The following is a 25488-nucleotide window of genomic DNA, read 5'->3' as shown; positions in this document are numbered from 1 at the left end:
TGTGCATGCTGTTTTATTTTTTTGCTTCACTAATACCAGATGGCATAGCCATTCAATTTTATTTTGAAAATTTGATTGAATTTATTCAGTTACTTTGTGTAGGTGCTGAATTAACTGAGGACCTGGGTAACCTTTATTATTACAGATAGAGACTGTACAGGCTATGTACTGCCAGTCATGGTTGGCAACATGCACTGGGACTTTTTTTTTTTTTTTTTTGAAAAAAGGCTGCAGCAATCAAACAAATGGCACTGAAAAGTACTGTCTGCTAGGACCTAACATTGAATCAAAAGCAGATTTCCATTTTGGAGCCAAATCTTTCTTGAAACCAGGTTTTCAGAGATGAAAACATTACATCACCTTGAAGGGAAAGGAAGGATACAGTAAGAATTTTTCAGGCAATAAGACTCACAGTTTGCCAAGTGTATGACTGCTGACAATTAGTTTTAGTTATGCATTTATGGAACATCATCTACATTTTTATATCAAGCGTAACAACTCCCTCCCCCCATGCTCTGAGCCTCCACATGTTAAACTGCTGAAATAGGATGTTACGCCTGTATTCTTACTGCTTTGATTTGAAAACTGAGTTCCTTATGTCTCTAAATGTTGTAACAGGCATCTATTTTCTGGTAAGCCTAATGATGAACTCTGCTAGCCATGCAAACAATACAAACACGATTCAGTGCAGAGATGCCCTTTTCAGGGACCACTTTATTTATTCTTTGTATTAGCAAGGAGCTGAAAAATCCAGGCATGAAATCATGTTTTCCAGCTATGCGTTTTGTTATATTTATGGTCTCTTTGGTAAAATCAAAGGAATGCACTTCTGTCTAATGGGGCATAGTTTGAATGGCACAGTAACCATCATACCATAAAATTTGGAGTTGGGCGCCTTGATTACAAAAGCATGTCCTCACTCGAGCCTGTGCACAGTGCAGCTGTTTAAATCACTGAAAGTTTAAAATTGGAGTCACTTGAGAACTAAAATTGCATGTGATGGCAAAATGGTAGAAAATATTAAGTCTAGGCTGCCAATTTCAGAGCAATTTCTTGAAGTCTGAGAGCTTATGGATAAAATTATGGGATGTAGAACATGCAGTATTCATTAAACTTATTTTCTGTTGCTTGCATCATGAGATTTCATATCTTGGCACTTCACTGTGGGACTCCTTGAAGTTAGAAACAGGTATGAACAAACAAGAAGGGGGTAGCGACGCTCCAAAGAATGAAGCTTATTACCTCTGCTGCTTTTCTCCTCAGATATGCTCCCTGCTACCCCAGGCTGCCAGAATCAGGCCCCTGGTGTCCCAGCCACAACAAGCCCTGACATCTTAAGTTTCCAGGGGGGAGCTCTAATAACCCTGTGGAAATACTTGTTTTCCAGGAAGCTGGAGAATTGCGTTGCCAAGCTGGTCACTGCTGCAATTCCCAATGAAGAGATTTTGACTGCCATCAGTTACCTCCCATGCAGGGGAGGTTACGCAGAGCAAAAACTTACACAGAATCAGTCCTTCATCATTCCTCAAAGCAACACACACAGCTTCCACAGGAGACGCAGGCACCATTACATCTGTTATTATCTGTTTCTTCTACTTTTTCCTCTGCTATTCAACACTCATCCCTGTTGCCAGCAAAATTTCAGTACATTCAATAGCATCCAAAATCCTATGATAGCAGCAGGACACCTGCAACAGCACAAGGAGGAGGAGCTGGGCTTGCAGGGCTGATGTCTTTCCTCACAACCTCAGAACTGCTTAATTAGGAAATGAGGGGAAAGCCATTGTAGAACTGAAGCATTGTGGGGAAATAGAGGTACACCACTCTTTCCTTTTAGATGTTAAATGGCCTTTTGAGCTGTAGTATTTTTTTCTACATTTTCTACAGCTATTGTTTTTCTAACTTTTATTAAATCTCAGTTTACCAGCTTGGAGCCCTTTGATTTCCACCTGCAAGAAATATACTAAGGTCTTGCATTGTCTGACATCACTTAATCTACAAGATTAGAGTTAATTCTCTGTTTTACCTAATTAATTCCACTGGACTGATCAAACTTATTTTTCTCTTCAGTGAAGATGCATTCAGCTGCTCATCTAAAGCGTGCAAATTATCTCATAGCCTAGCTATGCTGCTGACACAGGGTCATGAAAAATGTGCCAACAAAACTGAATCCCCAGTGCTCCAGCAGACAACAACGAACCTCGTATTTCACTATAACTTGGCAATTAAGTTGGAAGAAATGCCTCGGGAGAGGAGCCATTCTCTAGGATGTCAAGCAGAACGAACCGCTGCTGATGAATTAGCTGAGACCCACTGCAGTGCTCAAGCAAAATATAAACCATGCTCAAACTCTTTGTTCTTACCATTTCTAATAGCATAAATTAGGATTTCTGTAAGAAAGGCACAGGGAACCTGGTGACCTGCTGTACTGGAGTGTGCTGGCCTAAGAAAGCTCAGCACAACTGAGCATCAGCTCATCCTGCAAGCAGAGGAAGCATTGTATGTAGCTCCTGTGTGGCCCTTGCAGTGCTGGAGGAGCAGAGAGGTGCCAGCCAGGCAAACAAAACGACAGGAATAGAAATGAGCCAACCTGACACGCATCCCCCAGCTATTGCAATACACCACGCTACAAACGCCTGTGTGAGATGGGCGCTAAATACCTCTGCCCAAGGCACCCCACTGTGCACACCAGGAGAAAGGCCCACCATGAGGTGCTGCGAGGCAGCAGTGCGCCATCGTGGGGAGTTATTGGTCAGGTGTTTATTTATTTATTTTCTGTAAGGATTTTTGCTCCTTCTCACACCCTGAAATCACCAGGCACAGGAGGAAGACCAACAGCGGTGAGTGAAGCAGAGCAAATTGCTGCAGACAGCCACAGCAAGGGATGTCAGCCCAACCCAACCTAACCCTAATGCTGGGCACCCCAGCCTGCGGCTTGGCCAAGCTCAGAGCACCCCACAACCAGTGATGCCAGCCCCAGGTCCCAGCCCCATGCCCTTCCCTGCGAGCCACCCACCACATACACCAGCTGGGCCTGTGGCCCTGTCACATCCTGACATCCATACTTCTAGTCAGCTGAGGCCTTACAGTTCACCCTGCTGTGAGCATATCAGCTGAGACCTCTAATGAGTCAATTAGAGACTGCTGGGCAATTACTGTTGGTCACCCTTCTGCAAACAGCAGGAAGGAGGCTCTGGCCTTTCCCCCTCAGCTCTGCACAGACTAATATGTTACCACATAAACACTGCCACAGCACTGGTAGGAAAAGATGTATTTTTCTGACATTACACAAATGCCACCTGGGCATGCTACCTGCAGAAGACACTGTGGCGGTCCAGGGAGCAGAGCAAAGTTCACTGGAAGTGACAGTGACCTCCTGGGGATGTTGAGGATGGGCAAATGGGACGGCCATGGCAGAAAAGCAGGGACCGCATGGCTCCTCGTGTGGTAGGCCCGACTCCAGCTCCTCACAGCCATTCCGTCACTGTTCAATAGCAAAAGTGATTAGAAACAGGGAAAGGAGACACAAATGCCTTTTCTTTGTGTGGTCAGAGCAGACTTGAGAAAAAAGCACACAAAAAAAATCACTGGAAACCCTGGTAAGAATTGGGTGCAAACTCTTTAGTAGTGTCCAGGTGAGCATGAAGCAGCGTTTGTTTGTTAGTCTCGGGCACCACCATGATGTAGCACAGTTTCAGATTTCACCTGTTTCTGCATTTGGATAGGCCTGACATCTTTTATGGATATAAAATTATCCCACTGGTGACTATGTCATCATTTAACCTTGTTTTTCCTTTCTAGAACAGTTTCCTTTGAAGTTCCTCTGCATATTTCATCATTCTCCTGGGATCTGGAATATCTGCTGTTACTTGAAACCACCAGGTCTGGAATCTATTAAAGATGAGACTGAGCCAGGGAGCAGCAGCATGCACACTCAGAAGAAAGGCCACAAGAATTTAACCCAATTGCACAAGAAAACCTTGATTAATTATATCCTCAGTAATTACGTCAAAAACTATTTCTACTCTCTCTAAACTAGAGGTAAGTAATTAGACATAGCAATAACTTATTTTTTTTTCCACGTGCATATGACTGATACCAACTTTCCCAGAATTAAATCTGTAAAGTGATGCCAGCAATACACTCCTGTCTGTCGTTCTCAGAAAATCTATGCTGCTCACAAAGAAGGAAAAAATAAAATCATCCACATTATGCATTATTCATAGGATTATAATGTTTCCTCTCTTTCTGACAGCAATGTGATTTACAGGAAAATAACAGAGAATGTAATGCAGAATGCAATTCAAAGCATAATAGACAACTTTAATCTAGTAATAACTTCCCCATTCCCACTCTTGCGATGGTGAAAGTTGGAATAGAAATGAGGCACTCCTGTCTGCATAGTAATATTCCCCCTTGTGAAGGCATGGCTGGATTTGGGGTCATGATATGCACAATAATTAAAAAACACTTATTTTCCATGAGAGCTGGGCTGCTTTAGGGGCATTTTTCATTAGGTGTTCTCACCTTGCCCATATAAGTGCACCAAGTCCTTGTGTTAATACATGAGCACTTTCCTCCTGGTGCAAAAACATCAACAGCCTTTTCACACGTGTCTTCCACCAAAGACATTAAAAAAAATAATTACAAAAAAATATCAAAACAAGCACCCCCCAGGGGTGTCCATCTAGCAATAACTGGAAATCATGCCTATGCCTACATGACCTGCTGCCACAAGGATTTGTAATGCTTTCTCAGCTGTAGCTTACAAATACTCCTCCTTTGGTGGGGTAAGTCAGGTTTGTAACTGAAATCATCCAGTTGATGGAAAACGAAAACAGGCAGAGACAGTGCTGCTGAGGAGCCCCGGAGCCCCAGGCCCAGGACACATCCTGCAGCTTGCAGCTTTGATCCTGCTTGCAGCACATGGTCACCACATGCACCAGGTCTGTGCTGCCAGCATATTTCAAAATTCTTTTCAGAGAAGGCACTGCAGAAGACAGGATAGCATCTCTCCAAACATGAAAGCTCTTTCAATAAATAATTGTTTCTGCTTTAAAAGCTCCAATCAAAATTAATTACAGTCCTAACTGAAGAAACCATTTTTACGGCACTTTCAATGAACTACTGACATACAAGAGATGTTTTCCCAAACTTGAAGCTTAGTGTTTACAACTCAGCAGTACAAATCCAGCCTGACCTACCTTCCTTCCAGCCTCTTTCAGCTCCCAGAGAGCTCTGTGCCAGCCCAGCCTCTGGGGCGTGCTCTGCTGCAAGCATGTGCCCTGGCACAGGTGCATGAGCAACAAAGGACCAAGCTAGAAAACACCGGGTATTTCTGTAGAGCCGTGCTATGGGGAGTCCATGTGGCTGCAGTGGGACAGACAGCAGCCTCCACAGCAGGTCCAGCCAGGCCCCTGCTGAGGGGGGTGATACCTGGCCTGCCCCCAGCCTGGCCCCAGGGCAGCACAGAGGAAAGTAATGTCCTGGAGATAAAAGACCCTTGCACCCACTGTTGGGGCAATGGGTAAGAGATGCCAACTATGATAAATTGCACAGTGAAAGGAAGGAAACCCTCTGCTTGACTTTAACAGAAGAGGAACCTTTAAAAACACCCTCTATCTGTTTAAAATTACATTAGAAAAAAAAAGTTATAATGAATGTCCCTATATTCCAGAAAGGATGTATTCTCTTGGCAGACTTAACACTCTAGTCAACAGGATAACAACCATACATTTTAGCTATCACTTCCCAATTACACACAAATTAATAATTCAAGAAATCTCGATTCAGAGCTCCACTGCCACAGGGAAAAACAAGTCCAATCATACATCATTCTTACAGCAGCTAATTGGGCATGGAATGGGCCAGCTCTGGTGGTAAATGGTAAATAATGCATATAGTATATCAAATGTTGCATGTAGATAGACAAGTTAATTTGCTTCCCACTAGAGAAAAAGGCCTTTAAGAAGTCATCCTTCTATCTGACCACTATTATGCAGGACTCTGTTCACAAATGCACCTCCCATTACACGTATTGATCATGCACAAAATGCACAAAATACTTAACAAGCATCAACTTTCAAGATGTGTGTGTGGACACATGTACATACACATACATATATGTATACAGACACAGAGGACCTAGTGACACTGCATATTGACGTTGAGGTCTAATGACCAAAATGCTCTCTGCTTTTTTTTGCATTCTTAATAAGACACTTAGATATCTGACCCTTCTCTACGCTCCCCTACACGCAGAAAAGGGAAAGAAATCCCTTAGGCATTCTCCTGGCTGATGCCAAAGGAACTCGTCAACCCACAATGGGATACAGTGAGATCCAAAACTGTGCTCTTTGTAGTTGAAAAGAAAAGTCTTTGGCCAACTGGAAGTGACTTCTGATGGAAATTTTATGATTTTTCCTTCCAGCAGATTAATTTAAGGAAAAGTTTAACTTGATGTTTCGTTCTGGTATCTACTGGCAACGGACATTCAGTGATAGCTGATACTCTCACTATTTTGGAGTCGAAGCTTTTCTCCTTCATGCAAATGGCATCACACATTTGGTGTTGATAATGAAGAGGGATTTGGCCTGAATGCAAAATGATCTAAGGATCCAAACTCATGATACTGATTATTTTTCAAATCTTAAGTTTTCTAAGATAAACTGGAGTTCACATTCCCTCATGTTCCCCTGCATGTCTGAAGCCTTAGAAAACAGCAGGTTCATGTTTCGAGCGGTCTGATTTTCTAATCACAAGAACTAGAATTTTCTCCTTTACCTTTCATTTTTATTCTCCCATGATCCAGAGCCTCCAAATGCTGAGGAATACTACAGACCTCACAACATCAAATACTGCAGGAATTCCCTGAGCTGCAGCCCAGCAGCACAAGGCCTGCATACGCGGCAGGCAGTGCGCCCTGTGCAGCAGTCCCTCCAGGGCCCTAACCAGCACCCAGGAACACATTTCCAAACCCACACATGTACCTAGCAAACAGGCAGGCCCTGAGCTCCCAAAAGCACTGATTTCCCAAAAGCTACGAAGCAGGACAGTTCACAGCCACCACCAAGTGACCCCTTGTGGCTTCTGTACCCCCATCACTGAGCATGCACAGCGCTGCTGCTAACACCAACCTGTGACACACAGCAAACATCACCACAGGCAAAACAGGTTGAAATAGTTCCTGGATTCCTCCTGAGCTGGGTGCCACCATGTGAGCCCTCCCCAAAACCAGATCATCTGATCCAGCCCTCCCTCTGCAGGCCAGGCAGGAGATCCGAGCAACATTTACGCCACCCGCTCAGCAATGCTGCAGCAGGTCCCCTGCAGCCAGCTGAGAGGTGAGGACAGGCTTGGCCTACAGAAAGGTCCCAAACCTGGGCCAAGTGCAGCACCAACATGTGTGCCACGTTAGTGAGCCGGGTGGCAAGGACCCAGCAGGGTGCACAGCAGGGGACTCAGTGTGAGGAGCGCTGGTGTCTCCCACCTGCCCCTCTGCCACGCTTGAGCAGCCCTTGGTGCAGGGTTGAGACTCACAGTCAAAGCTCTCCCTTCAGCAGGGACATCTGGCTGAGGCAGGGGAACACAGGCTTCCACACGCTGGTTCACAGCAGCTCTGGTGGCAGAACATTCAAACAAGTACAGAAACTAAAACACGATTACGTCTCTGAAAAAAAAAAAAATAATTTCTGAGAAGCTGAAGGAAGTTTTGCCTCATTTTGCCTTTGGTCAAACTGATAAATACATGTGACAGGCCTCAGTTTTTTTATTTTGACCAACACATAGCCCATACATGACTGTGGATGGGAGACATTGTTCCCCTTCAGCACAACTCATCTAAACTGGCCAGATGTCTATGTGGGGGGAGATCTCTACCACCTCCTGCAATGCAGAAATTATAAACCATATCCAACAGAGCAAAGGCAAAAATAAAATAAAATAAAATAAAACAAAACAAAACAAAACAAAACTTCAGCACCTCAATAGCAACAATTTACCTCAAATATTTAAAAGAAGATAATTTAAAGTTATTGAAGGCAATTCTCATGGAGACTGATGTAATGCTAAATGGAATTAAATGAACATTTTCATTCCAATAAAGCAACTGAACACAGAACCCACACACATGAAACAAAACCACAGAGTTTGCATTGGAAAGACAGCTTAAAACTCCCAAGCTTTAACTCAAACTTTTTTTTTTCTTTTTTTTTTTTTTTTATTAAAGTATGAATGCATTTACGCTGGAGAATAGTTTACATACATTGTAAAGCAACAAGAGTATTTCCAAGAGGTGTGGGCCCTCCTCAATATGTCTCCATGCTCAATCTACATGCTTTAACACTGAACTTGCACATACACGCTGACATACAAACATATATACCCACAAAACACAGACACAGAGCTAGCTGCTTCAATCAGCTTTCTTTTAAGGCTTCTGTAAGGTGCCCTAGTGCCCCTAACATTACCATAATTACAAACAAAATTGTATAAAGGAGCAGCATTACTAGCAAACTATTGATCTGCTCTTGGCCTTAAAAAATATCAAGTGAAACAAGTTTTTCCTTTTATTTGAGTTTTATTAAACATTTGCATTTAAGAAAGGCATGACTCTTTATATCTCTGCACAAGGAAAGGTATGAGAATCTTAACATGGGCTTCTCAACCAGAACAAACGTTCAGACCTGACTCCTACGGGGCCGTTTCCTTTGATCTTTACAGTAATGCAGCCCTGGCTTCCCAGCCAGGCAGAGCCAGCTCCATCAAACCAAGCCCAACAGCCCGGTGGCATGGAGACTGGTGACACGGAGTCGAGGTTACCGTATTCATACCGCTTCAGACCTGAGGTTGGTGAGGAGTCACAGTTCAAACACTGACAGACCCAAGTGTCCCTCAACTCTTACCAGTGGGCCGCCCTCCGACAGAGCAAACAAGAGCTTGAACGTGAGCAGAAAGAGGTGCTGGTTCGCTGCACTCCTAGCCACCATGGGGGTTCGACCCACCCGTTTTTGGTATCCTGCAGTCTGTAGTCTGAAACTGCACCTACTGGTGCCAGGTAAAAGATGTGACAGCAGGTATATTAAGAAAATAGGTACAATGAATAAAATAAAGGATAGCATATGATATAATGTGTACATACAAGGATTGTTTTTCATTTTTTAATCTGTGAAATGTGAATTAACAGTAGAATGCCAGGCCATTAGTCTAAAAGGCTATGTACGGCTTTCTCAGCCTACGTATGGTCAAAGGATTTTTGTGATGCATCTTGGAGAAAGATTCTTCAGGAACCATTAGGGCTCTGTAGGTCTACTTGCTCTTGTGCATCAGCATCAGCCCCCCAGCAAGGAATGCCAGAGGAGCAACTAATAAAATTCCCTGACCAGTCTCGTAAGACAAACAGGAATGAATCTACTTTGCAGTATGCACCTGAACTACAGAGACAAGAAAGGGACAGCGATGGGTGGGTGAGAGATTTGGCGGGAAAGAGAGGGAAGCTTTTTTCTCATGTTTACAACAGCAGCAGATTTCAATGTAACATAATTACTTTAATGATGCATATCTTTAGATACCAAATTGCTCTTTTGATTTAAAAAGCTGGTCAGCCAAGTGTTTGGCAGTCTTTTCATTCCCCAATTTCAATTGTTGCTTATTTATCTATCAGCTCGCATTCCCTAGGCCATTTCTGCCTTTGCTGAACCATGAATGAGTTCAGTCAGCCATCGTCAGATTCAAATTCATGAGACACTTCCTCTGATGAGCTATTCCTGTGGATCCGGCCATCACTTTTCATGCTGTGAAAAGTCTTCTTAAAGGCCTCCATCATAGCATGAGCCAGCTTCTTGGCCTCCAGCTTGCTCTCACACTCTACAGCATGGCAGTCCATCTGGTAGGACAAGTCATCATTGATCTCCCTATAGACCCAAGCAAAGATATTTGGGCTGATGTTGTGGTCAGCAGTGCAGTAGGCTATACGTGCTACCTGAAAGGTATCCATATGGACTGTTGCCTCGCCTTTGAGGTCCAGATGATGCAGCCAGACTTGGAAAGGGCGAATTTCCAGAAGGGCATTAGCTGGGTAAATATCCTCCCTGGCGAGCGTGTGCTTCTTCCATAATTCAATGACTGGTTTCTCTGTGCAGCCTGACAAAAATTGCATCCCTGTTGTGGAAACCTTACCCAAATACGTAACCTGCAAAATAGAGGAAAGATACGTGAAACACAGACACTAGACTCCAGTGTTGCTTTCTGCCATGCCAGGAAATTTTCCTATATCTGGAAAATACAAGCCATCAAGCAATCCCCTCACCCAAACTTCCCTATTTCCCCACCACTACTACAGGGGGAAAAAAAAAAAAAAAAAAAAAAAAAGAGAGAGAGAGAGAGAGAGAGACTGGTTTCCAAGTATTTCTTTCTTCAAACATTGTTTTCACCACTCAAACCCAAATGAATGTAAAAAATGTTCAGTCTCCAAATTTCAAGGGATTGCACTCTTTTCAGCTCACCTGGAAAAGTCAGGTTGAAAACCCATGCCTGTATCTCTAAGCTCATGATAGCAAGTCTAAGTGCCAGTGAAGCATGTCCCAGGTAGCTGGGATGCCACCCAGCCACCATCTTTATTTATTTATTTAACTATATTTAGATTATTATTAACAGTTGAGATATGATACAAATACTAAGGAAACAGATATTCTTAGTTTGATAACACAAGGCCGCAGAGGGGTCAGAAGACCATGATTACAGCAGAGGATTTTCAACTGTTTAAAAGTTTTGAGTTTTGTTTTCTAAAACAGTCCTGTCTTTCCAGCACTTCTGCTGTTCCTACTTCGGTATTAAGCCAGGAATAGCTCAAAACTATTCAATACTGCCTTCAAAAAGTGCTGAGCTACAGGGCTGAGACATTTCTTACATTGATTTAAGAAAATAAGCTGTTAAACAAAATCTAGTAATAAATCTAGCTTAGTTTAATCAAATCATCTCTTTTCCTTTCTGTCTCGCTATTTTGAGCGTATATCCTGTTATCGAATCTGCACAGGAAAGCAATAAGTCTTTTGTGCTCTTACCGTATTTTGTTCACTAAAAATCAAATTCACTGAGTAGTCCCTATCAAAATTCCATATTAAGTGCGTGCAGAAACATTCCCTTAAATCTGTACAGCTGCTAAAGAGGCATTCTTCCATTTACAGCTGAATGGAAAACTATTTAATCTGGGAAAAGAGATTTTCTCTAGAAAAGATAGAGTAACACTACATAAATACAATTATGCAGATAATTCTATTTATTGCTGTTGTCAGAATGCTGCATTTAAAAACAAGTATATGAAAGCAAAATGACTTCTAATTTGTCTCTTGCAGCAGTTACTGTTTGAGACAGAATCTGGTGCCTCCCACTTCATGTTTTATAACCTCATGTGTATTTTACTCAAGGCATTTGGAGAAAAAGTAATTACATGCACTTTCCAAACTAATTTCTTCAAAATGCTGTATTAAATACACAGTATCAGCTATTTTTATTTTTGATACGCCTTAAAAAAATGCAAAGAAAAAATACAGGATCACCATGTTTAAAAACATCAAAAATCCACAAGGAATACAGATTTTGTATTCCGTGCAAACAGAATTTTCCACAAGGAAAATATTTTGCTGCTAGTTTCATAGGTTTTCTTAAGCTCAGAGACTTAAATTAAGCCATAATTAAGGAATAAGCTTACAAAACATTATTGGAAGTCTATGTGGCTTAATCATGCTTGCCAAAAAAGCAATTTCATAGCACTGAAATTTCAAAATAAGAAGTCTTATTCTTTGTCTATAAATATTCATGCTTTGCACTGGGAATATTTTAAATCTTATAAGGCTTTATAATTTTTGGAACAGTGGGAACCACACCAGCTAGAACAGTTAACAAGGCAAGACCTACCAGAGCTTTGTTTTGTTTTTTTTTATTAGCGATGAGAGATGAGTTCCCTAAAGTACTGTAGAACAGCATAAAAGAAAACCTCAGAGCTTATAATGCCAACTGAACACATATAAAAAGCACATAAAAGACCAAAGAGGAATGTGGCTGCAACATACTGTGGGGTAGTTCAACACACATTTGCAGTCACACTACTTTGAAAAGATCAAGATCAGTGAGCAACTTTGCATGTTCACAACTATTCAGTGTACCCTGCGAAGGTTCGCTCAGTACCGCTTCATATTTACAAGCCAGCTAGCAAAAGACGAACGCAGACTGTAAATTAATTGTGCATATGGGGTCAGATTCAAAGCCCACTGCAGTCGGAGAAGTCCTTCACTGACTTCAAGGAGATTTGCACAAAGCCCCTAAACCCTGAGGAAAAGAGAATTAGCATCTTGCTCATGCACTCCGTCACTGCCCAAACACTGCGTTTGATCCCCAGCCACCAGAGAGATCATGCCACAGCTGCAACATTTGTGCCCCAGCCGCTGCTCAGAGAAGACCAGTATCACATGGAGCAAGCAGAGAAGAGTGCCCAGCCCAAGTCCACAGTGCCTGCAGGGCATGGCTGCACTGCGGGCTCCCCTGCGGGACGGCTCCCAGGTGATGCGCAGGGCACCTCAGCAGCTGAGGCTGTCCCAGGGGAGCACACGCTGAGTTCACTTTCTCTCTGTTCCTTTCATGGGCTGCCTAGGTCTTGGATTAAAAAATAATAAATTCCGTAATAATGTTACTAGATGAAGAAAATAGGTGAATTGCTCTGAAAGTGGCCAAGGCAAAGTAGCTAGTAAGAAGGATGGGATGGGATGATGGCTTGTTTACCAAAATGGGACTTAATGGTCTGATTTGCTGTCCCAGTTGTGTCACACTATAACAGCATAGCAACCTTTGGAAAGTTGCTTCCTTAAACACTACTTTGGATCATCATTATATACATTCGTTTTCATTTGAGGATGCATTCATAAATATTTATAAGATGCTTAGACAATACAACAAGGAGTCCACAGAAGAGAGAAAAAAATAAAACCTTTGAGTCTCTTCTGTACTGTGACTTGCACAGAAACCTCAACGACTAGTAATGTTTTAGGTTTTGTTTAAAAAATAAATAAATAAATCATTTTTTCCCAGTCGAGATGCAAGCATTGCACAAGAACAGCATTACCAAAGCTCTTAGTTAAGATCAATATTCAACATTTCATCACTTAATTCCTGTTCTGTATCTAGCAGGGGACAACGCAGAGGGACTGGCGAGACACGCTGAGTATTTGGCAAAAAGAAATTAAAAAAACAAACGCACAAAAAAAAAAACAAAGAGGAACTCTCTTTTCAGAACAACAATTTCTTCATGATTAAATATCATTCAAATATTATGTGTTACACACTAATCTACTTGGAGCTGGCCAATTTAGTAACTCAGATATTAACATCTGCATAATTGCAGGGATGGTACCAATATGAATTAAAACCGACAAGTGATGGATTTACGGGGCAGCTCTCCCTGACTCTCAGTTACAAGGTTATTCCACAAGCAATGCTCCCAGCACTTTGGCTCCAAGCACATTGTGTCTCCCAGCACACAAACACCTTTTAAAGGAAACATCTTATTTAAACACTCAGAAATCGCTGACCACAAACATTATTGGAGGAAAGCTATCACAGCATAACCGTTTTCCTTTCCAATTTCTACATTCACCAACTGAAGATCAAAGAACAGATTATTCCGTCCATTATCAGATGGAGAATAAAATTATTTTGAGGCACAAATTCCCACTGGTTGTCTCTTCCATTAAAATCAATGGTGTCTCATCATTATAAAGGCAACAGGGAGTACAAAAAAAGAGAAAAGAATTTCATCTTTAATAATTGTAAGAGCCAGAAGTGAGGGCACAGAAAGACAAATTATTATTACTTGTGCATATGTAAAACACACTGAAGAAGTATCTGAAAAGCAGCATCAACTGTATAGCTTTATTAACTTGGGGACAAGGACTGGCCATAGTCACACTTCAGGCTTAAAGCAGCACCTGTGATTATACAGCACTGAACACCAGCAATTGTTCACTAAATAATGCTTTTTCTTTCTCAGAAACACTGGATGGAAGTCAATGGAAGACGCCCAGGAAGACAATCGATTTGTGACAGCACGACACATCCTTATGGAAGTATCATCCTACATGCGCTGAGGTCAACAGCCACATTCCCCCTCTCCAGCCTCAGTGCAACATGGAATAGCCTCAGGTTGTTTGGCATGTGTAAATTATGATCAAGCTGTTGCAGCACTTATTTGATTTGGACACTGTATATTGTTTAAAAAAAAAAAAAAAAAAGGAATGGAAAAGCCAGTTCATTGCCACTGCGTTAACCTTAAGGAACACAGGCATCTCCTATTGCATCTTCTTCCAAGACAGGAATGTATTTCTTTATGGTTTTTGAAGCACTTTGGTTTGTATGTTCCATTTTTCCAATGAATTCCCAAAAGATCCAACTCACAACAATGTCCTGTGTATGGCTAAAGTTATCTGTATTCTTTCCATCCTCTCTGTGGCAAACTGGCATTTTCCATCTGATTCTTTTCTCACTGGCAAGCTGCTGCCACCCAAAATGACACCAAATACTTGTGGTTTCAGCACTTCTGAGCTTGCAAACATTCAAACTTTTCGCAAAAGCCAAGATGCTCTGAAGTGCTCCTTATTTTGCTCTAGAGACTTGCCAACACCAATGTCAGTATCCAACAAAACTGTCCTCAACGGAAAAACACTGTACCTTGGCCTTGCATGACATACCTACAGCTATCTGACACTTAGGTGCTTCATGTCAACACACACAAGATTAATCAATGTCATTTTCATGCACTCTGCCAGACATACAAAACCACCTGAGTATTTTGACACTGTTGTTTTAAATCCCTTCAGTCCAGTAAGGTATAGTGAAAATATGTTTTAATTACTAGGCTCAAAAGCTTACAAACTCTTAAAAGACAAGAGCTGACAGAAACCTTCCCTCTAGCACAGCCCAGTTTGTCAGATGTAATATGGGGGTTTCACTTTCCATACATAACTCCTTTCTTTATAGTTGAGCACATATCATTGACCTTTAGCTCATCTGAGCAAAGAACAGCTCAGCTCCTGCATGTGCCAAGCACAGCCTCATGACCCAGCCCTGCAGTGTCCTTTGCTGCTGACCACTCACTGGGCACAAAGGCTCCATCATTACTGGTATGGACTACAAGTCCATACTGCCCCTAAATCATGAGCCTCAACTGGGTTCCTGAAGTCAGGATATCCAATTTATTTTTCTCTTTCTGTTCCCCATTCCCAGTCTGTCAAATAATACTGCTCCAGGAAAGCAGATCCAAGCTGTAAAGAGGTGTAATTATCGCATTATGCGGGGCAGATGCTCTCTTGGCACAGGAACCTGGCACAGGAACACGTACGCACACAGGACTCCTGCCTCCCTTGCTGTTCAAGGATATGAACAAAGGGCCATATGGAAAATGAACTACTCAGTTATTTCTTTAATATATTTATTTCTTCCATGCAAGACAATGAGGGTCTTTGTCAACAAAATTAACTAATAAAAAAGGTTAACAAAGAAAATAAAAAAAAAAAAAAAAGAAACAAAGCACTATACTTGAGCCAGTGGCTCTGCATATTTGCAGTCACCGAAGTCCAGGCCCTGATATAAAATATGGTATTTGTCACCCAAACAGCACCACCACAAAGTGTAAGAACAGCAGAACAGAAGAAGGTCAAAGCTCCTGCATGGCTGGTCCCAAAGAGGCAATTCAGGGCAGTAGCTGGCCATGGGAGAGGAAGGGGAAAGCCAGCAGGATGCCAGAACTACTCTGTAGGAATTGGAGTCTTATGTACATCTTAGCACTGGTGAGTGTCTTCCCTCTGCTGTATGGCTCTCTTCAGCTTTCTTAATATCATCACTGGATGCTTGGATATCTCTGGATTCTCTGTATTCCTCCCTAGTTATCTGTCCTTGCTTCCACTCCCTGAATTAGATATGGTGCTGTTGGATCCCAAGCATCACCTCTTTTTGCTTCAGAGACAAATAACTACATAAATAAAAAGGGCTCGTATCACCACAGCCACTGCCACCTGCACACCTCCCTGTCATGCAGCATGCCACCCTGCCATCCCTGAGCACACAACAGCCTAGCAGGACCATCTGGGAAACCTGCCAGCACTGCAGGGCATGGGGGCACAGTGCAGCAGTCAGAAAGGCAGCCAGGACACAGGTATTGCTGCAATGGGAACTCACACAACTTCCCTGGCTCCCCAGCCAGGAAGTCCCAGGGTTCACTCACTAGGGTTTGCATGGCTCTGAGCCCTGAAGTGGGATTTTTCATCCCCGGCAGAGCTGGGATGCAAGCAGGCCTGCAGCAGGCTTCCTGGTACGTTTATTTCACTAAAAGCAGATCCAGCTGCAGTGCCACATACAGCACTCCTTGCTCACAGCCAGCCCCACGCAGGCCCCCCTGCCAGCCGGCTGCCCGCGGCCCAGCCCGGCCCTCCTCGCCTGCAGGCCAGCGGCGCTGGGAGGCAGAGCCAAGGAGCACTTCTGGCGCTGGAGGAAAAACAAAAATATCCCAGACATTCCACTGGGTCACTAAGCAAATATTGTGAATTGCGTTCAAGCAACGCTTGCTCAAGACCCAACAAACTAACTCGGTCAAGAAGAGAGAAAAAAGGCCACACAGTTTCCCTCCGCTCGTCAGGGCTGCTTTGCCCACACTGAGGCCATCCAGCCAAAGCCTTTGCAGCACAAACACGGGGGCTTTGTGGGAACTGCTGGGCTCCTCTGCACACAGAAATACTCAGTGAGGGCAGTAATGCGGCTTGCAGAAGTATGTAAAGAAGTGTTTTATTTTGGAGAAGCAATTCAGAGGGAGAACACTCTGAGCCGGGCAACTGTCTAATGGAAAATAACCGTCGAGTCTGAAGGCTGCCCTCCGGTTTAGGAGGGAGGGGAAAAAACACCCCTCGTTAACATCTGATTCATGCCGAGGAACCGACGCACAGCTGCAGAAAAAGCAGGGAGCATCAGCAGGCATGGGGCTGGTGGCCAGGCCTCCCGCTGATGGCACTTTGGGAGGGCAGCAGGGGACACTGAGCTCCGCCGGGGCTGAGCACAGCCCTCCCTCCTGCCTAGCCAGCTGCCACGGCATGGGGCGAGGGGGAAACGCTGATGTTTGGCAAGTTTAATATTTGGTAAATAAATGTGCTGGAAAAGAAAAGATTTACTCTTTACAGCTTAATTGGTAGACACTGAGAGGAATAAAAGCAAGCAAGAAAAAGCCCACTGGTTCCACAAGCCAAACAGCCAGTACAGGATAAATAAGGCAGCAAGCGGAGCTCTCGTTTGGAAACACAACCCTGAGAAATGCAGCGGTCTGAGCTTTTCACCTTGTATTACATCAGGCTGCTGCTCAACAAGCTTCTTTATAAACCACCCAGGGTATTAAACTACTGTCCTCAGTTAGACCTAAGAGCAACTTGCATCCAGCAACCAGGAGGCTCCGTCTTACTAGCAAAGCCCAGTTAACCAAGCCCAAAGTCAACCTCAGGCAGCGCCAGCTTTTCATCCCTCACAGCACCGCTCCGCACAGCCTCCCATTAACAACAAAGGGATATTCTTTTGCATTTAATTTTTCACTGGACAAGAAACTCTTTCTGTGGTTTGGCTTGCGGGGATGAGTCTGAAAAGAAATCAAGTGGAACTGGCAAACTGAAATTAGCTTGTACTCAGAGACACTTGGGTCCTGATGTGAGTGAAGATTTACGCTGCGCTATTTAAAACCCAGGGAATCACATTAGTTCTAACAGCGATTAAAAAAGGTTGCAGAGCAAGACATAACTGAATGAACAAAGATCATACGCAACCTCAGCAGGGCTGCTGGACACCCTACTGTACAAGCTGATGATTACTTATATTCCTAAATATTTTCTTTATCTTGCTATTTAGAGCATTTTCGTCTTCTGTCTCATTTCCTTGCCTCAAATAATTTCCTTTCTCTATGCCCAGTAACCATTGGGTTGAAATGCTTTCCTGGATACCCCTAAGTCATTTCTTGCTGTCTTTCAGGAGGCTTCCCAAGGTGAGAAGAGGAGATGGGGAGGCAGCCAGGGAAGTTAGAAGAAAACCAGCTCATACTCCAGTTACTACTTGTAATTATTTAAGACTTCCCTTCAGACAAAATCCCTTCAAAACGTCTCCTCTACCATCTCAAAACCTTCACTTTGAGAAGATCCTTCTGCCAGGAGAAAGTGGCGTAAGTGTGTATGAGCATGATCTCCCCCCAAACAGACATCTATCTTTACTTTCATGCTCAAATTACATTATTTTTTTCCTACACATTCTTTATGACATTTACATCAGGTTGAAACTGAGCATGGAAATCTGATTAAGTAACTCATCATGCTCAAGAAAGCTTTTCGGCCCCAGGTTCCTCACAGCTGCTGTCTCATAACAGACAGAGGAAAGGAGCACATGGGTGGAGGGGGGGAATGGGCTGGTTGCGTTTATTTTGTTCCCCTTCCTTTCCAACCCACAGAAAGCTCATTTTGGCACCAGTCCTACAAAAACTTCTCCAATTGTACTTAATGGAGCATGCAAAGGGCGAGTGCAGGCGGCTGTATAACATGGGCCACTGTTTCCACCGAGACGTGTACTTTATATACTCTCCAGCACTTTGGACACTGACGTACTCCCAGAAAGCCATGCAGAGTGCATGTTTTTCAGGATCTTTTATGGTTAAGAGATTTGTCCCAAGGGTTCCTCTCTTTGAGCACTCCCCATGAGATCCTTGTATTTCCCTTTAGTTCTTCCTTTCAAAAGAAGATGCCAAGTAATAAAAATGAACAAAGCCTGTGTTACTAAGATATTGAGTTCTGGAGACCAAATATCTCAACTCCACTTGCTTCCTGGCACAGCTTGACAACACCTGAAATTAAGAGCCAAAGGCAAAGAATCCAACATCAGTGATGGTTGAAGATGACTATAAATTATTTTTGTATTTCAAGAAACAAGAAACATTAGGCCTACATTACATGAGGAACAGGGATAAAAACTTAAAAAGCAGTAAACTAAACCATTACAGCTCTTCCCCCCACTGAGTGCTGCAAGAGCAGTAAAATTAAAAAAAAAAAATAAAAAAAAAAAATCAGTAATTACGAAACAAACCACAAAGACACGAGAGAGTCCCAGAAATGGCAGCACTTATTCCTTCCGCTATCCTCCACATACTGCAAATGAAATGCATTCCCTGAAGAGAAAGGCAGACCACAGAAATATCACCCCCCATATAAATGTAACTATACCCGCATCTGCAAAGTCTCCTATTAAGGTACTCAATCATTAGTTTTACATCTCCTTCATGCATCACTATGTGAAATGAGTTGCATGACTTAGCAAAACCCTTAGAGATTTTTTTCCAGCTCTCACAATTTATAGCATATCCATGAAAAGTCTTATTCCAAGGCTGCAGAAGAAGATATACTCTGCCTACAACTGGGCTGCAACTCCTACACTGTAGCAAAGAGAAACAGACCTTGCATATTTCATCACAGTAAAAGGCACTAAATACATTATTAAAAAGAAAACATAGTTGAACTCTTTTTATTGCTAAATAAGTCCTTAGATAAAAATATGAATGATCAATCAGATATAGGTTTGTTTAATCAAATTGTAGATTGGGGGCATAGCAAACCAGGCTCTGTACAGGCAGCAAGAATTCATCGCTGCCTCTAAGGTTCATGACACCATTTTACCATTCAACCAGAAGTTTCCCACTCAACCACACAACAGTATGTTAGCAGACTAAACAAAAGATTTTTAAAAAACAAGCACATCCCATAGAGTATCTATAAGGCTAGAACATGATAATGCCATACAGATACCAACTCATTGCAAAAGCCATGGTTTACAGTGCCTCCAAAGTCCTGTTTTCACAATGGATTTAGTGTTGGCCTGTGCCTTCAACACAGTCAGTTTTCATTTGGCTAGGATGGGTAATCTTATTCCAGCCAGCAGAGAAATAGCCAAAAGTGATTCTCAGCCCCACATGAGCACCCAGAGAACTGGGCACTGATGCAGGGTACCTGGGCGCTGAAGAGGTTCATCTCCTCCAGGCAACATGACATCTTTTACAGCCACTTGAAACAGGAGCCTCCCTTCCATCTGGCTAATTTAATCCCAACATCACCTGTATGCTTCCCCCAGAAAAGCTGTGTTACCCCCAGCCCACTCTCTTGGCATATATTTCAGCTCTAAGGCCATGTAAACCTACACAGCAGCCAGAAAGCACTGCCCAGACCTGCCTGGAGCAAAAACCAAGAAGTGGAGACTTCTCTGGTACCCATTTCAGCCAAGATGAAAGGAAGATGAAGCCATGGTTTGGAGAGGCTAGAAGGCAGCACTCCAAAGTGGAAGACTCTCTGAAGGAGAGAAGGGGAGCAGGGCAAAGGTCCTTTTCTCTGGGGGCAGCTTTAGTTATCACTGCTGCAATTTAGATATCCGTTATAGCAGCTTTCCCACAGAGTAATTCGGAAGGCTGCAGGTCAGACCAATCACTATTCACACCAGTTGTACAGCAAAGTCCTAAGAGCTCCCTTCATTCCCACAGTTCATCTCTCTGGTATTACAGAGGTCACTGCTTTTACAAAGGGCAGAAAACTCATTTTCATGGTTTCCACTGGCCCTGAAGTTGACTTTGCAAAGATTTAGTGACAAAATCTATAGTAAATAACTTTGCTGCTGCTCATTTTGACAGAATACAACCTGGTGCAAATTTTAGGGATCTAAAGAAAAAAAGAACTACTTCTGATGAAAATGAATAAGGCATTCACTGTTTTTCTTGACACTTACTGTCCTCACACAACAACAAATACCTGGCGTTAAAAATACAATAATCAATATCATTATATAGGGGTCCATCTTCCAGTTCTTAGCCAAACAAAACTGCTATCTTGATTTTAAAAAAGAAGAATGCTCTAATTTGTATTTGCAGAGGATCTCTGTATTTGTATGAAGAGTAAAAAAGAAGGGATATAAAGATACAGTGCCAAAACACAATGGTTAGGGTCAATACTGATTCAGAACGAACACTGAGCATCACACTCATCTGTTCTCTATAGCCCACATTGCTTTAGGAGAAGTTAAGGTAAAAGAAATACAGCAGCAGCTCCACTCATTCCCATTTTTAATCTTCCTCTTGGCAGCCTGGCAGTCGCTGGGACTACGCACCAAAGCTGTGGGCAAGCAGGGAGCCCAGCAGGTGCTCTGCCACTGAAGCTCAGGCACCTTCACTCCAGTTGCTGCTTGGCCTAAGCAAGGATGAGAGGATGAGCACTGGATAAAGCAACACTACTCTCTGAAATCACTCTTGAGCATGACAACAAAAGACAAATTCCTAAAGCAACGAGTGTTACAGGCTGTCTGTGGTGCTGTCTCTAAGCAAAATGCATCCCTCCTGTGAAGCACAGGCAATTCTGCAGCATGGTATTCTGTAATGGTAATTCTGCAATGATGTCTCACCACCCAAAAGTGAATTAACATTGCTAGCTATGACCGCAATATTTATCCTGTAAAAATCTCTGAAGTCTGATGATTGTTTTCCAGATAAACAATTAATTCAATGCTTTCCATCAACAAGGTGTTTTACAGCTCCCTAATAAATGCTTAATGTCAGCAGTTTATCTTCAACATACACTGACAATTTTCCATATATTTTTTGAAAATATTTAATAGAATAGACATATCTTTTTAAGAGCTTAATTGTTCTTCACCATATTGAACTAAGAGTCCAACCAGTACATAATGCATAATGCTTTCCGTGGTATCAGACAGATGGGGAAGAACAAAGCAGCAGGGCCTGAACTGACAAAGCAATGGCCAAGATTGGAATAAACAGCCCACAGGGGAAGGTTTTTCTTCCCCACACAGCAGGAACCAAATTTTTCAAGGCACTTCAATAAAGCCCATGGGGTTTGAGTGCTCTCTGCTTGTTTTGAGATACTGACAGAGAGATTTTCAACAAAGCAGACAGCAACATGTGTCAAATGCGCTAAGAGAAACTGACCCTTCTTTCAGTATCCAGAAATACAGATAGAAATTTGGCAAGAGAGATGGGAGTTTGAATTAGAAATATGAGGATTACTCATCTTCTAAAATTTTGTAGCTTTCCCCACCTAAGCTTAAGTGAGCAAAGTCAAAGCATCCCAGCTCTCAAGGAGCCTGATGCAATTCTGTTACGATACACAAGTGTACTTCCAGCCACAGGCTTGTAGCCGTCAATACATCTCTCCTAACAGTCTGTTTTCCTACCAAAGCTGTTATTACTTTGGTTAAATTATTTTAAATAGAAAAAAACATATATTTTAGTTTTAATTATGCACAAACTTATGAGAGACAGCATGATAGACAGAAAACAGCATTTTGGGTAACACTGAATTTACTGTATGCTGAACATCTAGATATTTACAGTAAAAGCACACACTATACTACTTGTCCCCTATCATCTGTCTCTATCTTTCTACTCCTGTCCTCTGCTGCCTCTTCAAAACAAGCCAACATCTCTTGGGCTGAAATCAGGTAGAAGATTCTTTAATGACAGAGCAAAGCCAAGAACAGCATTAAAGTTCAAACCACGTATGCAAAAATCAGATCTGAACAGGCCAACCTGGCTGTTCTTGTGGGGGGATATTATTTTAAAGAAAATTCGTGCTTCTACAAGAAACTCACACACACACAAAAATACAAATAATTTTAAAGAAAAGAGAGAGAAGAAAAAGTGTTTATCACTGCAGGCAAGGGCAGCCAGCACATGATGCTTCTTTGGAGGATCTTGTTTACCTTTCTTTCCCAAGGAGAAAAAGCTGAGATACAAGTTAGTCCCTACCTGAAAAACCAAGACACACAGCAGACAGTATAGATTCTAATTTGTCTTCTTGTTTTGTCATTAGTGAGATAAGATTTTAATTAAAGAACATGGACACAAAACAACTGCATTTCCCTTCTCACAAAAATACTAAAGAGAGATTATAAAAATCTCTGTGTTTAAAACGTGTCCACGGCAAGAACACAGCCCTGCCATGGCAGTGTACAGGCAGCAAGATAAAGCAGTGTGCACCACTGAACTGGGACGTGGCCCTTTGGTGGATGAACTCATTAACAGCAAGAAGTGGCATTAATGCACCATATTGTAATGCCTGTCACAGCCTTAGGTATCTCAAACCCAAGGAATTGCTTAGCTTAGCAGAGCAACAACTTCCTATGTGCATACACAAAGTGACACTACACTATTCTAACAGGATATGATAAACATGCACATACTACAAAGTAATTCCATTGAATTATTTATAACACCTTTATCTCAAAAAAGCATTTAGCAAGCTATATCATCTAAATATAAAGAGCAGCTGCTTAATGTCCCAGAATACACCAGCTCCAGAGAGTTTAGAAGAGGAGATGATGAATAGTGTTACCAAGAGAAACTGCAAGGGCAGTTTATGAGGGAGCAGTGTAATTAACCAAATGGAAATTTGGCTCTAGCAGCCATGCTCAGAGTACTACTCTTGCAAAAAAAAAAAAAAAAGAGACACAAAGGTTTCAAGTGATTGCCGTGCTCAGGATACTGTGTCTCTCATTCCCAGTACAGCATCATTAGGAGCAGTGCCTGCTAACAACGTATGGCAGTGCTGCCTTGACACCAGTACGTCTGCTGCTCTCCCACTCACTTTGCAGAGCAGGTCTTGGCTGTTATAATCACCCAGGAGTTAGCAAATGCAAAGGAGAGGTAGCCATGAAGCAAGGTAACTTCGCTGCTTTCTTGCATCTGACTTCTTTCCTCCTTTCCACTCGCTCTACTTCCTTCCTGTCCAGGAAAGCAGGGCTGGCAGTGGGCAAGTGCCACAACAGCACTGCTGCACAGGCTGCCTGAGGGAAATGGGTGTGAGCTGCATTTGCTCAGGACAGAGTCAAGACACAGAGTGGGGAAGCCATGAAAACCACAGCAAGTGAGATTAGTGGAGATGTGGAACAGGGTAAGAGGCATGACAGGACCCTGAAAAAGCTCTTGCTGAAGATGCTGCTGTTCCCAAGATGGACAGCAAACCTGAGGACACATGATAGTGTGTGGAAGTCCCTGAATGATCCATAAGAATACATCTAGGCTTCTTATAGCACCTCAAACGGAGATAATCTGATCATAAATCGATGATTAGAATGAACGTTGAATGGTTTACCCAGACATTTTTAATTTAAGATATTGGGAAGAAATTCTAGAAGGTGAACAGAAGAAATTCCATGAAGTGGTCCAAAGGAAGTACATCTCACGGGTGGGTCATTGCTGTGGAGGATACCAGCCAGAAAAGGCTAATAAAAACAGAGAAGCTGTGAGATCCCAGCAGAACTGCCACCTGTGCTCTCCTGGAGGTGGTCCAAGAGGATGACGGCACAGTACCACATGCCAAAGTGAAATCTACTCTCTATTATATAAGGCTGCTGTACTTGGGAAAAAATACATAACTAGCATGATTAGGTTTAGCAAGCGAGAACTTAGGGCAAAAATCATTTTGGCTACTACTTACAGATTGGGTTTGGACTTGTGTTACAAACCACCTGGAAAAAATCAGGAAACCAAACATTTCTCTTTGGTGTGCAGCAAACTGTTCTAGAAAGCTTCTTTTTAAAAGGCAAATGGCCTTTTCATTTTGCACTTTAGGCAAAGGAGACAATGTCCTTCACACTTTCCAGCTAACAATCAGACTTACACAATGCAAAATCAGGTATAAACAAAATCTTGTATTGAAACTAATTAAATTGAAGATGCAATGGCAAAAGACAAATTTCATCTTGCTTGTATTCTTCCCCAATCCCAGCAACCACGCTTCTACATGTAGACATTTATTTTTGAGATGGAAAAAAAGTAAACACACACAATGCAGATTGCACACAAAACAACAGAACAGAAAGTTGTATCCAAGAGTTTCCTACACGTGTGGAAAAGGACATAAAGCTCAGGACTTGTCAGCTGGCATAATCATTATCTTAGGCCTTGAAGAATTCGCTAAGATTCAACAGCAGAGGAACACAAATCCTTCCACACAGATGGATAAAGCCATACACAGCATGTATGGCTTTATAACGCTCAGGGAAGACTGAGTTAGGCTAAGTGTACAGTCACTCTCCTTGATCACTCTATAACCTGCTACTGAGCACACACTCTTCTAATCCAAGTTTCTTCTGCTTCTTATAAAGCCCTCAGCAGATGATGCTCACATGAAGAAAATCCTAACTGCACCTGAAGGACATCATCACATACACAGCACTGCTGGAAAAAACAAAGAAGAGCTATTGCTGATCTTTTTTCCAACAGATATCAGCTTGAAGTTGCTAAGAAATTATTGTGTGTGTGTTTATATATGTGTGTGTGTGTGTGTGTGTGTGTCACGGAATGGGTTGTATTGGAAGGGAACTTAAAGACCACCTAGCTCCAACACCCCTGCCATGGCAGCGACACCTTCCATT

General features: G+C 42.5%; 1 protein-coding gene across 2 annotated transcripts in view; it reads right to left on the bottom strand.

Annotated features, from left to right (window-relative positions):
* Window positions 1-8553: 8553 nt before the first annotated feature.
* The window catches only part of PID1 (phosphotyrosine interaction domain containing 1), an 83295-nt gene continuing 66360 nt past the window's right edge, over window positions 8554-25488 (bottom strand). The window contains exons 3-4 of one of the 2 annotated variants that reach the window (XM_082766714.1): window positions 9980-10189; window positions 8554-9883 (exon numbers count right to left, since the gene is read on the bottom strand). In XM_082766714.1, coding sequence (XP_082622840.1) covers window positions 9713-9883; window positions 9980-10189 — 381 coding nt within the window. In that variant the 3' untranslated portion in view covers window positions 8554-9712. Of the gene's footprint in view, window positions 10190-25488 lie in introns of both variants that reach the window. The other variant, XM_082766713.1, reaches the window with a different exon arrangement.

This window comes from Aythya marila, assembly GCF_965140915.1.
Source record: "Aythya marila genome assembly, chromosome: 9".
Taxonomy (NCBI): Eukaryota; Metazoa; Chordata; class Aves; order Anseriformes; family Anatidae; genus Aythya; species Aythya marila.
The sequence above is the reverse complement of the archived record's forward strand: the minus strand, read 5'-3'. Positions and strand labels throughout refer to the sequence as shown.